Source organism: Sphaeramia orbicularis, chromosome 7, assembly GCF_902148855.1.
Source record: "Sphaeramia orbicularis chromosome 7, fSphaOr1.1, whole genome shotgun sequence".
NCBI classification, from domain to species: Eukaryota; Metazoa; Chordata; class Actinopteri; order Kurtiformes; family Apogonidae; genus Sphaeramia; species Sphaeramia orbicularis.
In genome coordinates, this window is record NC_043963.1 from 48,927,920 (window position 1) to 48,943,813 (window position 15,894).

At 38.4% G+C, this 15,894-nt stretch overlaps 1 protein-coding gene across 4 annotated transcripts in view; it reads right to left on the reverse strand.

Moving 5' to 3' along the window:
* Positions 1 to 15,894, reverse strand: part of agrn (agrin) — a 390,721-nt gene that overhangs the window by 50,729 nt on the left and 324,098 nt on the right. For all 4 annotated transcript variants that reach the window (XM_030138396.1, XM_030138397.1, XM_030138399.1 and 1 more), the window contains 3 exons: positions 14,822 to 15,238; positions 11,115 to 11,240; positions 1,693 to 1,820 (listed from right to left, as the gene is read on the reverse strand). In XM_030138396.1, the coding sequence (XP_029994256.1) occupies positions 1,693 to 1,820; positions 11,115 to 11,240; positions 14,822 to 15,238 (671 nt within the window). The remainder of the gene's footprint in view (positions 1 to 1,692; positions 1,821 to 11,114; positions 11,241 to 14,821; positions 15,239 to 15,894) is intronic.

A 15,894-nucleotide genomic window follows, 5' to 3' on the forward strand; every position in this document is an offset into this window, starting at 1 on the left:
ATGATTGAAATATGTCATTTCCCTTTATTTCCCAGAATTCAGTTGATTGCATTGCTTTTGATACGATAATGGATTGTTCTAGATTGACATTAACACATCATAAAGCTGGTATGGCCTACGCATTTTCAAATAAACATCTACAGGCATTTATATACACACCGACTTGCGATAACATTGTTAAGGCTGTGTGGGACTATTGAATAGAAAAGAGACACTGTTATTTGTAACATCTGTGCTTTTCCTACAATTACAAAATGTGTGAGAAGAGCCTATTGTCATACATTTTTAATTATTTTCTCTCTGCTTCACCTGACATCTAGTATTCACTCATCACTCAGTTTTTGAAAACAGTATTTCTTCACTGCAAGCTTATTAAGAATTTGTTGCTATGGAATTCATATTGAAAGGAATTAAAAACATTTAGAAAATACAATATGCTCAAACAGTATATCAGTAGAACAAGTAGAGAAGGGTCAAAATACTTTCTAACCAATTAAATGGAAAATACACTGTATATGTACAGCACAAAATCTATATGTACAAAGTCTTAATGTAAGCAAACATTAGCATTTAGCATAAGCTAATGTATCTAACTTATCAAAAATATCAAAAGGTTTGTCTCTTTGTTTAAGAGAAAACCATCTGAAAACCATCTGAGACACAAACTGTTTTATGGACTGAGGGACACGTAATGCAGTATATTGAATACAGAAGAATGCACAACTTCACAATTACATGCATGTATATAATAAGTACAAAAGGTTCCCAAATAATTAAAAAGGATGTATATGTACAGCATGTGTTTCTGTTCAGTAACATTAAGAAACATTAGCCAATATAGCCTAATGTGTTAGCCTACAGTTCTCAAAAAGCAGCAGAATACTTTACAGGATGGGGAAGCAAAATTTACAATATTTTGAGGCAGGGATTGAAAGACAGTGTATGACCAATTAGTTTATTGAAAGTCATGAGAATTTATTTGCCACAAGAAAATTTACATAATAGAAAATGTTTTTATTCTATGTGTCCTCCTTCTTTCTCAATAACTGCCTTCACACGCTTCCTGAAACTTGTGCAAGTGTTCCTCAAATATTCAGGTGACAACTTCTCCCATTCTTCTTTAATAGTATCTTCCAGACTTTCTCGTAATAGTTTTGCTCATAGTCATTCTCTTCTTTACATTATAAACAGTCTTTATGGACACTCAACTATTTTTGAAATCTCCTTTGGTGTGACGAGTGCATTCAGCAAATCACACACTCTTTGACGTTTGCTTTCCTGATTACTCATATGGGCAAAAGTTTCTGAAAAGGTATGGATAATAGTGTTGGGTACGATTATGACATCAATATATGTTCGGTTTCAAAACAATTGACGTAGTGCCTGCTGAGAAAAAACAACTAAATGTTCATTGTAAATTTTGCTTCCCCACCCTGTATATCTGACCTCTTTTAGTTAGACATCTTTTTTTAAGTGTGTGAAATGCATTAAAAATGACTTGTTAAAGGTACTGAGCACAAAGAGGCTCATATACTAGCAGACATGACATGCTATCAACTAATGTGTTAGCTTTCCATCTAACAAAAGCACAGAAGTTCGTTTTAGATTTAAAATTAGCAGAATTATCTCTCTTTTGCTACCTTTAACTCAAAAATGTCACTGTTGCTGATTGAGCTATTAGTCTAAACTTACAGCGCCCTCTATGCTGCGGGCTGTCTCTCCAAACAGCTCAGACTTCGGGTCATCCATCTCTGGGGTGTAGAAAATCTCCTGGCCCTCCACTTGGTCCAAGTGCAGGGAACCGCTAAACTTCATGGTGGCTGGAAAGACAGAGAGTAAGGTTAAGACGCTGTGAAACTGAAACACCAAAGCTAAAAAAAACATTCTTCTATCATTTACTTCCCGCTGCCTTCACACAGTGCTCTTTTTGGAGTGGTGCCAGTCTTCGGTTAGTGATGGATTGTGTGTTTGTGTGTGTTTGACAAAGGGAGGTTAGTGTTTTTTTTGCTTATTGCATGGGGGTTTAAAAGAAGGGAAGGTGGTGGTGGTGGAAGAGATGGAGATACAACAGATTTGACATAAAGGATGGACAGAGAGAAAGATGAAGGAAGTAGGAGAGAAAAGGTGGGAAGATGGGCCAGGTTTTACCAGACCGAGACTCGTCCCAAAAGCTGGCCGAGGCATGGTGGGCTGGACAAAAAGACAACAAGTTAGACAGACACACAAATACATGAAAGAAAAACAACACTCACAAGGAAAGAGGAAAGAGCCCACAGGCGCCTTCTTCAGCAAACACCAAGCCTCCCTGTGTGACCTTGAGGATTGTGTTGTCTAACATCAATCAGCTCTCTCTACTCACTAGCCCCTTCTACACAGCACTTCTGTTCCGGGAATATTTCACTTTTACTCCGGAATGACGTCAGTGTAAACGAAATGCTGGGATCATTTGGTCCCACCTCTGTCACGGCTCTGTAACACCTCTGGAGGTAGTAAGAGAGCTGTGATACAGGTGGAAACATGATTCCGGAACACTATGTAAAAGGAATACCTCTTGTTCCGCAACCAAGGTGTGACGTTTTGATGACGTACTGCGTGAGTGATCCCTGCACCGGGGGGATTTAGAAATGAGCACGGGCCATGTACAGTACACAAACATATCTACGTGACCAGAAAGATGTGGAACTGGGGAGACACCAAGATCCGTGAGCTGTTGTCATTTCAGGCAGAGGACTCTATCCATGCTAACATTTGTGAAAGTGAAAGACTCTGGAGAGGTTAGCAACACTGCTATGCTTGGAGTATTTCTGATACGCAAGTTATACGTCAAGCTATACGCTGTGCTGCGTCATCGCCCCTTTGATTCCTGAATGCAGGTCCGCTGTGTAAAAGTCCAGCCTGTCTCACCTCTGTAACTCCTTTGGCTTGGCTGTGGAAATCGGTCAATGGTGGAAAAAAGGTGGGATCACCATTTCATCTTTTTTTCAGGATTTCTGTGTAAAACTGGCTACTGTTTCCAATTCCTCAATAAGGAAGGTATCTATTGTCTGTCCTAAAAGTCAATAGAAGTTGCTAAATGACATCATCACCTAATTTGCATTATTGTAAATGTGCATGTAATTGTAATGAACGATGTAAGAGAATAGTGAGAATAAAAACACTCTAAATATGTTTAGAACTACAAATGAACTATACCCCTTTACATTTCTTGTACTTTTTTTAATGTTCCATTTCCAACCCTCCTAATTTGTCTGGGTTTAGGGACTAGCTAAAGTGACCAAAAAGAGACACTCTGGAGGAGTTATTTAATATAGTTGTTTATTTATTTGTTTGTTTAGTTCTTAGCTTAATTTTTTTCAGTTTGGTTTGGTTTTTAACCATATGGTCCACTTAGGAGTCTACAAGTCACCGCAACGTTTCTGAATTTTCAGTCTACATTAACAATCAAACTGGACCAAAAAGAGACAATAGAGAAAACTGTCAGTGGCAATGGGAGTGATTCATATTCAGAGCAGTGATATGTTTTAGACAAAGAACAATACATGCTTTCACGTCAGAGTTTCAAAAAGTCTCCAATAACACTAGAAAAAGATGATAGATTTGTTTTTGATAAAGAGTCTTTAGAGGAGTCTGAAAAATCACCAAATATAACAACAACGTGGATAAATTGAAAACACTGACTTAATTTCCTGAGGGCTCTGCCCAAGGGATCACTAAACTTCTATCTAATCTAATCTAACCTAATCTAATCTAATCTAATCTAATCTAATCTAATCTAATCTAATCTAATCTAATCTAACATAATCTGCTATGCATCTTGTTTTTATTTATTTGATCTTATTTATTTATTTTACTCTTTTACTTATCCATGCTGCTATACTGATGAATGGTGGAACACTGAGCACTTTTTGTCCTGTCTTTTTGTCCTGTCTGTAAACTTGATCAAGTACCTGTCTTGCATGTTCAATGTATGTCTTGTTGTAATACCAAAGCAATCACCTCGACTCGATAAAGTAACCTTGAACCTTGTAATCTAATCTAATGTTTTACATCTAAGCAGACAGACGGTGTGTTTTTCTGACTGTGACAGAGACAATCATTTTGTGATTTAGAGGAAAAATGTGCGTGTTTTTGTGTTTGAATCACTTTTCATAAGTTGCTAAAAGTTTCCAAACTAATTTTAAAAGTAGCTAAATTTGTTGCTAGGTGCTTTCTGAAATACAATGTGACTAAGGTAGTCTGAAAAGTTGTTAGATCATGCAACAAAAGTGCTAAGTTGGCATCAATAGTACATCTCTTCTACTGCTGCCAGTGAACAGAGGCTGAAGGTGTGTGTGTCTATGAAGTGTGTGTGGAGGAGCTCATGATCCGGCTTCCATGCCGCTCGTAATCAGCCAAACAAATTGCCCAAATCAATCATGGCTGCCCCTGCCTGCGCAACACAAGGGAGAACGGGAAGAGCACTTGTATGATTATCGTGAAAGATAGCCGTAATTGTCTCCTTAATGTCGCCAGACCGGTGACTGACACAGCCTGGTTAAAATTGCATGAAAAGGACAGCAGACACCAGCCCCCGCCCCCCCATTCCCTCCACACACACACACACACACACACACACACACACACACACACACACACACACACACAGACTCAAATGTGACAGGCGCCATAAAATAGTGGTAAATGGGCAAGGTTTGGATAATAATATGAGCTAGCAAGAAGGAACGAAGAGGGGATAGTGAGCCAGATCAGACTTTTAATCTGCAAAAAAGGAAAACATCAGAAAGGGTGATTTTCCAGCCCACTGCTGTGACGGACGTAAAGAAGAGAAAGACAGACAGTGATAAAAGGTGGGATGGGGGCTATTTGACTATGAGATTCTATCCAGCTGTAAAAGGTAATGGATTTGTCAGACTTCCACCTGCACATGGAAGAGTTTACAGTAGCTCAGCGGGCTATTAAACCACCACATGAGCATTTGCAGCACATTATCTTTGATGTCATATGAATGGTCTGACAGTGTAACATATGGCTGGCCTGCAGAGACTTTTAAAACAGCAGAAAGTGGTGTAGTACACTTTTTTCTTAAAGGGTCAGTACACCCAAAATATAAATTACATAGTCTTGTAAACATTTTATCGAGATTTTCTGAAAACCAAAACAGATTAACTTCTGTGATATATGCTTTAAAGTATCTGTTTACCATAATTTGATAAAAGATTTATCTCATATATGACCTGTTTCTCCAGTTCTTCCAATTAAAACAGTCCACAGTGGAGATTACACTGTGTTGGTTTAGAATTTTTAATATGGAATCTCTTTAACGCTTTCAACACAACAAAACATAATTACTTTGATCTTGTTGCCCGTTGAGGTTTTATAGAGTTATTATATGTCTCCAACTTTAATCTTTAGTCTGTTTATTTTAATTTGCAGTTTTAGGTATTACAAGCATATGAACATATAGTTATGGTTGTATTTCGATTCTGAGGAATTAATTTAAAGAATGCCATGTTATAAACTTAGTTGTCTTAAATTATTTGTATCATTGGAAAAGTTTTTAACAATATTCAACTTCAGAGAAATCCACAATTTAATTCACTGTAATGTCCCATTTCATTTCATTAAAATGGAACACAATGCAAATAAAACTTTCATGTGTTAACATTATTTCTGACTGCCATGACCCCATGATAATTAAAGACATCTTTTGTTCTGTACTTTTCTTCTATTACTGTAATACCGCTGTATTACTGTAATATATCATAACCCTGGGTACAGCCAGGAAAAAAAGATATTTCATAACAAAACTACCCACATGGTTGAATAAATCTAAAAGGTCACCGTTTTGTAATGTGGGCAAGCTCACCTTTAAATCTATTTTCACCAAGGTCTAACATTCTCTTACAACATACCACAGCATGATTTTAGAGATCTGCTTGTATGTCTAAAAGGGTCGAGTCAACGTCAACCTTGAGCCACTTCACCCCATTCACATCTCAATAAAACAGAACACTGGGACTGTGAACAATTAGTCCCTTCCGCATGAGACAGCCCCCATCAATAAAGTGGGTGCCACAATGAGATGGTGGCCGGTGGATATTCAAGGAAGAGGGACATGTCGTTTCACTTCTAATGAGTGGTGGATCAGCTAAGCTTCTCCTTAGGAGAAAAAACATCCAACTTATTGATCAGCCTATTGTGCCGGCTTCTTTTATTGGTAACGTTTCAGCTGAACGAGCTATTGATCGGTGCTATGCTGGCATTGTTGGATGAGATAAATATTTACAGGCTTTAGCAGATTTGTTACGACTGTTGTCTTATAGCTAAAACCTGTTACAGGTGCTTAAAGGGCACAGCGCTTTAAGAGAAGATCGTCAAATAACCAGAGAGTTGGTGGTTCAAATCCTGCGCTGTTCTAATCATGTGCTGTTGTGTCCTTGGGCAAGACACGACACCCACCTTGCCTCCAGTGTTGCTACTCACACTGGTGTATGAATGTGTGTGAATGTTTGGTGGTGGTCGTTGGGGCAGCCATACTTCTGTCAGCCTGCCCCAGGGCGGCTGTGGCGACAAACGTAGCTTACCACCACCAGAGTGTGAATGTGTGAGTGAATGAATAATGGATCCAATGTACCCACTTTGAGTATGCATTAATAGAAAAAAGCTATGTAAATCTAATCCATTATTATTATTATTTTAGATGAATGCTAACATTAGCTACATTAACTAATGTTAGCATTCATTCTTATAGATTTGTCAGCTTGCCTGCTAATTAGGGAAGAGTCAAACATACAGCCTATAAGCAAAAATCGGCCTGCTAGGGTCAAATCTGGCCTGTGGTATGAATATTTTTAAAATGCAAACATTACACTGAAGATATTACTCAAGGGGTCAAAATCATTTTAGTTCAGGGACCACATATGGACCAATTCGATCTCAAGTGGGTCAGACCAGTAAAATATTATCATAATAACCTATAAATAATAATAATTCCAAAATTTTCTCTTTGTTTAAGTGTATAACAGTAAAATTAGATAATGAAAATGCATACATCTAAAAACTATCCTTTCACAAAAAATGTGAATGATCTGAACAAATATGAACAACCTGAAATGTCTTGAAAAAAGGTAAGTGGAATTTCAACAGTTTTCTGCCTGTTACTAAATATTTTGTGCCTTTGAAGATCCACTATGATCTATAAGCTGTAATGCACACTTCAATGATAAGCTGTTTCTTAAGAAATTTCAGGTTGTTCATAGTTGTTAAGGGTTCACAGTTTTTAAAGGATAGTTTGTAGACGTAAAAAATTTCATGATGTAATTTTCCTTTTTTCACTATTAAACATTATACATAGATTATCGTGTTAATATTTTACTGGTCCGGCCCACTGGAGATCATATTAGGCTGAATGTGGAAACTGAATTAAAATTAGTTTGATACCCCTGATTTAAATCATTGTTATGTACTACTTTCACATACTGTTATTATCAATTAGCAAGTAGGGTAGCTTTAATAACCTGGAGACATTTAAGATAACATGTTCTAGTAAGCAGCACTGTTTTTTCTGTAAGTTTGCAGTATGCATTGGTGTTAATGCACTGAGTTTTACCCGTTGCTCAGAAACTCCAAAGTCTTGTCCAAATATGTCAAAATGACTTGAGGCTCCAGATCGGCAATCCTAATTTTGATACATTAGCTAATATTAGCCTTAATACAAATTGTTTAATGCTGTCTCTCAGAAGCAGTACCTCTAAATACTGTGCTTTAAGGTTGACATTGCTGCTATCATACACAACCCAATGTGTTAATATTCATCAAGCAGCTGAAACTACTATGGTGTTTAACACTTTGGGCAAGATGGTAATGATTAAAATGGCAAGTGAGGCTTCAAAATAGGTGATGTCACAGTGACCATGTGCACTTTTTATGATTCAAACATGGGTCAAATGCATGGGTCAGCAACCTTTGCTATCTGAAGAACCCTTTTAGGAGAGAAAAAAAAAAAAAAAAAAAAAAAAAAAAACTGTCTGGAGCCAAAACATATCCTTATATATTTTACCTCAAAGTGGTGACTGTTGAAGAAGCTCTTTTGGATTAGTTTATATGGAATACATTGAGATATATCAAAGTTTCTGTGCCTTTACAGAACTACAAAGAAATTGCAGAACTACACAAAAGAAAATGTTGACATTTGTCATCATTGTGTTGTGCAGCAAAAATTGATTGGTATGTGAAGGCTTTCTTTGCAATGGAGTATACAGAAAAATACCTTAAGTGTCATAAAACAAAAGTAGTAGTACTTTTACCTCTACTACTATATCCATTTTTGGTTCATTTGGATTGGAGTCTACATTTTTAGAGCTGCATACCATCAGAAGACTTCATATTTATGACAATAATAGCAAAATGTGAAAAAATAACAGTTATTCATTTCCATATGTTTTTTGACAAAGCCCTATGCAAACATTTGAAATGGGCCAAAGAGTCAAATGTGGCCCCAGAGCCACAGGTTGCCCACCCCTGGACAAATGGAATCCTAACCCAAGCATAAGCCACACCTGACCTGGTGGAAATTAAGAAAAATGATTAAAATTGCAGTGGGGTTAGAAAGGTCAAAGGTGGTATTATATGATCAGCTCTTTTGTGAGTTGTAGAAGTGAACTCTGGAACTCTGCTGGTTTATTGGCACCTTTACTATGACTGAAATGGAACTGCACACGCTATTTCATGTCCTTCGCTCTTTTGAGTCATGACTTGAAGCTCCCAGCACAGCCAGAGGGGATCTCCCCTTTCACAACCAGTCAGAATAACACTGCTGGGACAAACAGAGCTGAAGGATGGAGGCCAATAGAAAGGAGCAAAGGGGACAAAGTAGTCCTTTATCTTTGTGAACCCGGCCTAGCAGAAGGCACTGATTGGTACAACAGCAGCCGTCGTCAGGCCTGTGGAAGTTTCTCGCCTCGCTCTCTCTGCTTGCTCCCCACTCCTGAGAGAAATAAACTGATGCAAGACTGGATTGAGATTGACTGGGTTGAGTGAGAGAAAAGAGTGGAGATACAGCTCTCGGGGCGTGATACCGAACAGTGGCACTGACTGATAAAGAAATGAATACGTATATGTGTGAGAGGGAGGGGAAGGAAATACAGTCAGAGGTGTGAGGTTAAAAGAAAAGAAGAACGGTAGTAAAGTAGACAGGAAAATAAAGGACACTGACGTCTACTTATAAACTAAGTCATAGGAGGCTCTAAAATGTGATTCTGACTCAAACCTCATTCTAAAATATGGAGAGAAAATTAAACTCACTGGGGATGAGGCAGGGTGAGAATAATATCACAGTCTCACTGTCTAGGGTGGTCATATTCATAAACATGGATTACTAAGGAGAGATTTAATGTTTCACTGTGTGTGTTTTTTTTTTAAATTTCCTGCCACCTGCCAATACCATCATTTACATACGAGGGAGGTGATTCATGAAAAAGTGCCACCTGTTCATGCAGTTATTTAAGGCAGATGGCACAATAGCAATGTTCCTGAACTCAACATGAAGACAACAACTCTCTGTATATAAACAAATTAGGATATAAATAAATAGAGTAAGAAGGGGTTAGAAGAAAGGAACTAATACATTTGGGAGCATTGGTTTGCAGTCCAATTTCAGGGCAGTGCAACATAGACTAAAACAGTCGTGTATTTACAGTCCTAAATATCTGCCTTGGATGATTAACTCCGTGCAGACTATTGTTGCGTATTTGCCTCAATATTCCACTGTTTTTGTAATGAGGTGCTGTTCAACACTCTTTGCGAATGTACGTATATTACCTGGTTATCTATGATCCGTGATGTTCATGGATCAGTTTCAACAGCCTGTTTTAGTAATGGTGTTATTAACTTCATGACATTCAACTGATTTTTGGATCATTTTTGTTTAGTTTGAATTATTGACTAGAGGAACTGATGATCGTCTACATACTTCAGATTGGAACATTTGTTTAATTACTATTATGTCAATTATACCTCATGCCACTAATTTGCATCACATTTATTGTGTGATACATTCAAATTTCTTAGTATCTAATTAAATCTCAAAATAATGGAGTCAACATTAAAAATTAACATTTTTGTCATTGTACATTATCTTACCTCAGCCTCCTAGTTCATGTGATGGATTTACTCTAAACAACTTTAATTTGAAGGACCTTAGAGATTCTTGGAAAGTACTGTTTCAAATACTTGCCCCTCTGAGTCAACATTATTGTGTAATGTGTATTGTAAGACTCACCACCTTATCCATCTTACAAACCTGAACATCCAAGAACCCCCCTGAGGACAGTTTCCACTCATGGAAATAGTAGTTGGTGAAATCAAATAAATCATTCACTACACAAACTAATAATCTTTCATTTAAAAAAAAATTATATCTCCATGGGTTTTTACTTTGTTGCAAATGAAAAATGTGAGTTTTTCCACCTCTGAAGCTATATTTAGCATGATGTGTGGCAGGTAATATTTTATGCAGGACCAAATAGATAAGATAAAAGTACATTAATACTGTACAGAATAAAAAGTTGGCTGCATGAAAGTGAAAACTAGTGGAGATTGTATTAATTTATGAAAATGAAAGTTTCATTGCTTGGGTAACAAATGATTTATGTTTATAAATTTCATTTCAGCAACAACCATTTCCATGAACACTCATTGCAAATTATCCTCAAGGTTTATCGGATGAACAGGTCAAGTTTCACCCCAGTCAAGAGAAAAAAAATAAGCAATTTATGAGGCTCAGAATACACATATTAATGATGAAATTCAGACCAACCGTAAAACTTCAGAACAAATATTTTGAGCAGAGTAGGTCCAATGATCTTTGTAGAAGTATTCATATTTTTTCAAAGGTCAAGGTGACATATTCTGGAATCAATGACCCGTTTGGAAAATATTCAGCAAACTTAAGAGTATATTTGTGTCACAGCCTCATTTCTTGCTTGGAGGTGAAATATGAACCTTGGCCTTCTCTTACTCCACATATAACAAACATGCAGAAAACCTCCAGCCGCTACATTTGGTCTTTGATAATGAAACAGGGTTAATTGTATAATGAGTGCTCTTTGACTTACAGGGGCAGTTGGCGCCCTCTGGAGTGCTGGATGGTGTCTTTCCATCAGGGCAACAGCCGAACTCGGTGTTGTCGCAGGATGACCTATCCTCAGCAGTGGGTATGGTGGTGCTTGCCACCGTGGGACCTGAGGGTGATACACAGAGGTTCATAATAATTCATGACGCTTCACAGAATTCATACATTCAAGTCAGCTTATCTCAGAGGTACAGAGGAGACTGTTTGGTTTGACTCTGAGGATGGTTGTTGTTTCCAAGGTCAAAACCTACAACTTCCTTTTATTTTTTTCCTGTGTTTCTCTTTCTTCGGCAGATGTGTTGTCAGGCAGACTGGTGTTTGAATGCCAACAGAGGCATCTATCAGGAGTAATTAAATGGGATTTTCACTGGAATTGATTTTACACCTGGATCTCATTGTATCAGACAGAGAACACATAATGGCCACTGTTACCAGTCATGTCACATACAGACACTTTCAATGATATGGGGATGTGATAACAACTTACTGCTGATTGGCTGACAGTTACCTAAAAGGCCTCCCAGGAGGGAAAGAAAACACACAGTGGTGTTTGCATTACGCTCACTGTATATCTGGCTATCTTGAGACATAAAAGACATAAAAGTGGCTGGGCTTTCTCCCTCTGAAAAATGAGAGTGTGTAACAGCAGTGGAGCGCCGTCCTCTCTAATGACGGTGCTGGTGGTCATAGCGGTGCGGTTTATGGCCACACAGAGATTAGAAATAATCGCAGAGGCAAACAGCTAGCGGCTAAACAAGTCGTAAAGACGTCAGAGGCGAGGGACGTCGTGTTCAAGGACTCGCGGTCAAAGAAGGCAGGAGGAGTGAGAGAGAAGAGGGGAGAGGCTGTGGGGTTTATAGGACATCTGCAGATTTACAGATGCCGGGTAGAAGAGGAAGAGCGTTGTTGGGGGAAAGAGGCTCGTATGCTACAGCATGGGGATGCCACATGACTCCAGTGGGAGCAATGAAAGCCGTCAAAAAAATACACACACAGACACACTAACATGCATGTACACATTTCAACAACATGGATACAAATACCCATACAGACACACACCTCTGACCTGCTCACATTAATGTACTCAGACATTGATATGTGCACTCAGAATCAGACAAACTCAGTCACTAGAGAGGAAGATGAGACACCCATACACACCAAAGACAAGACACACATGTTTCAGTGCAATTTTAATATCCACTATCTAATAAAGGCTATGCTAAATGGAGCCAGATAATTTCAGCTGCATACCAAGTATCAAAACACTATAGTTGTATATAGTATACCAGTATAATACCTTTATACAGCAGTAATACATACATCTTTGCATAATGTATACTGTAGCTATGTAAACTAATTTATCAGGTTAATTTGTACAATGTTGACACTCTGACACAATTATTGCTAGCATTAGCAATGCTAACTTACTGAAAACAAACCACACTGCTAAACTGTTATATTAAATGCCACCAAGAAATTTCAGTTTGTAATATTAAGCTGTGGTAGTAGCAGTATATAACAATAATACACAAAAGTAATAACAGTACTATCAATTTTGCATAATGTATAAGCAAACCAGATTAGCAAGCGAGTGACCAATTGCTGTGCTGCCTACTTAACGTTACCATTAGCTAACTAACTTCTACTAAAAACAAACCACTGTTAACTACAAGAAATATTATATTAAATCCTGCCAAGTAATTTCCATTATGTGCTTAATGTCAACTCAGTAATAACAATATATAGCATTACTACATAACAGTAATATCAATAATTCGACGAAACTAAATAATGCTAATAATAATACCACCACCACCACCAATAATAATAATAATAATAATAATAATAATAATAATAATAATAATAATAATAATAAACAGTCCTTCATAAGTACTGGTGAACTGAAAGAATTTGCATTACAAAACCATTTGATGGTTTTCATAATGTACCTCTATAATCATGGTAGAGTCTATGAGGAAACATCTGTCACTATGCAAAAAACAGAAGCTCTGAATGTATAAATGGGCAGCTAAGTGAGCGGTAAGTAACAAGTTTCATGGCAAATATCCATGCCTTCAATTAACCCCAAAATCCTAATAACAGGGCAGTAATTTACAAAATGTAGACCACTACTCTTACTAGAGCATTCACATAAAGTAAATGACTACTAAAACACAATACTGATATGAGGCCATTGGTGGTATTTCACTTTAACCCTCAAAGACCCAACAGACACAGGCAACCAAAATCATCTGCTGATCTAAAATGTTTAATACCTGTTTATCCACTAATCCAATCTATGTAAATAATTGGTGTAAAAATACAGTTTCTTATCTTTCCATGGTCATCAGATATGACCCATTCAGAGGCTCCGTAGAGAACGTGGAAACCATATAGGAAAATACCTGATTTTAACTGAAAAACACAAAATACAGTGGATAATATTATAATAAATGGTGATAAATCACTTAAGAAAGGTAGAGTGAAATATTAATTTGGGAGCTGCCACAAAAGTAGAACTGGGTCTTTATGGGTTAAAATACTGGCTATTCTTCTTAGTCCTGGATGTTTCCTCTTGGTTCACTCACATACAGTATTATGAAAAAATGGTGTGCAGATTTTAATATCCAAAACTTGCACTGTAAAATCTTCTATTCCAGTTGCACTGTGATATGCCTGCAAGGACTTTATAGCACACATTTACACTGTAAAAAACATTGAAATGCTTGGGTTCACATACATTCACATACACATATGTGCGCGCGTACACACACACACACACACACACATAGCGACAAGATGTCAGGTCTCCTTGATAGGCTGGGTACATGCGCCTCACATCACCGAGCCCTCTGGTCAGCCTCTGACAAGAGAATAAATCTGAGACTTGAGGGGGGAGAAGGAGCAAGATGGAAAGAGAGGAGGAGGAGGAAGAGCTGAGGAAGAAAACACTGGGGCCACGCTGTCCCATCAATCCCATCCTGTTACAGCAAATTGTCAGTCGAGGTGGATGGACAGACAGAAAAAAGTTGTAGAAAAATAAAGAAAAAGCATCTGATTGAAAAGTCTCAGTCATCCTTTGTTGTCCTGTTGGCTGTTACAGTCAGGAGGGCATGACAAGAAAGATTTGAGACTAGTCACATGAGAAGGTATGCACCCTCAACACACACACCCACACCTCAAATCTTTCAACCCCGTTTTTGTCATGTCAGCCTGTCAAATCCTGCTCCAGAGATCCCTAGATGCGGGCCAACAGTTTCATCTGGCCTGTCGAGAGTGTATTTTACAGAGCCTGGGTTTGTTTTGCCTGCTGTTGAGAGTGAGCGAGCGCGCTGGTGGAATGGGATAAAAAACCATGGGTGATGTAGCAACACTGAACCATGCAAATACAGTTCTTTCTGTCTGAAATTGAGATATACATCTTGTGGGAGTGGAAATGACACTAACAGCTGCTGTTTACAATTTAGATTTTTCCCTTGCCTTCCTCAGTTGTGACACTTAAACCCTGAACATCGTTTGCACACATAAACCTGAGTTGAGTTTAATGTCACTTGCAATTAACAGATGATGCCATGGATGTGTTATGAGGTCACATAAAGACAAACTACTACCCCTTCATAAAAAAGAAAAAAACTCCCTTATGCTGCTTTAGAGCATTATGGGTAATGAAGTGAAAGAGCAGGGATTTACCAATGGGCTCCTCTCCCCCACTGGCCTCCGTCGGGACACCGCTACCTGCTTCTTCCTCCTGCTCCTCCTCTTCCTCGGTTAGGTCGTCCCCGCTCGGCTCCCCACTGCCTGAGCCGTCGAAGGAGGTTGCTGCGGCGGAGGGCGGGGGGCTGCTGCTGTGAGATGAGGTGATGGTGGCAGCAGCAGTAGTGGTGGGCTGAAGCTGGGTGTGGGTGGTGTGGCGGTGGTTTTGTCTGTTGTGGGTGTGGGTGGGAGAGGGAGTGGTGGCTGGGGGCTGCTCAGTGCTCTCTATCGTCCTCGGAGACGGGATGGCCAGCACCATATCAGGGGGCAAGAGGGCGATGGTGGTGATGGAGGCGGCGGCGGTGGTGGCAAAGGGATTGGGGGTGGGTCGGTCTGCCGGCTCGGAGATGGTTTCTGGTGGAGGGAAGGGGAGGAAGCAAGGAATGGATGAATGACTGAGTAAAGATGGAAATGTCTGATTTTACTTCAACTAACTACAACCTCTGTGTAAAAACACACACCAAAGGAAATACAACATCATTAACCAATAAACCATAACAAACCACTTAATGATTATTACAACCTACTGTTGACAATTTTTTACCTCAACATTTACTGAATAATTATAGCTCTTTTTAAATCATCAAAGCCTTCTCCCTTATACTAAAAATGTCATTATGACAAAACAATAAAAAAGAACACATACACATGAATGCAGGCTGCATTTTATGAAATCAACAGCCGATTACAGGCTCTGCACGTAATTTCTGCAACTAGGAGTTTGTCAATCAAAACAGTCACAAAAGCTGTAGTTGATGACGTTATGAAGTACCATGGCATCATGGGACTTACTGTTTTCACCACCATTGTTGGTAAAAATTTGAGGTAACAGAAATCATGTGACGTAATGTATTTCAGTATTTTCAGTGACTTACATTCTAATTAGACTGTATTGCTCTATTGAAAGAGACATATGCTAACAAACATTAATTACATGACTCAATTTATAGAAAGTTAGTTATAAATATTTGAATTTATTTGCAATTCACCATGTTTTCCTTTCAAGGATA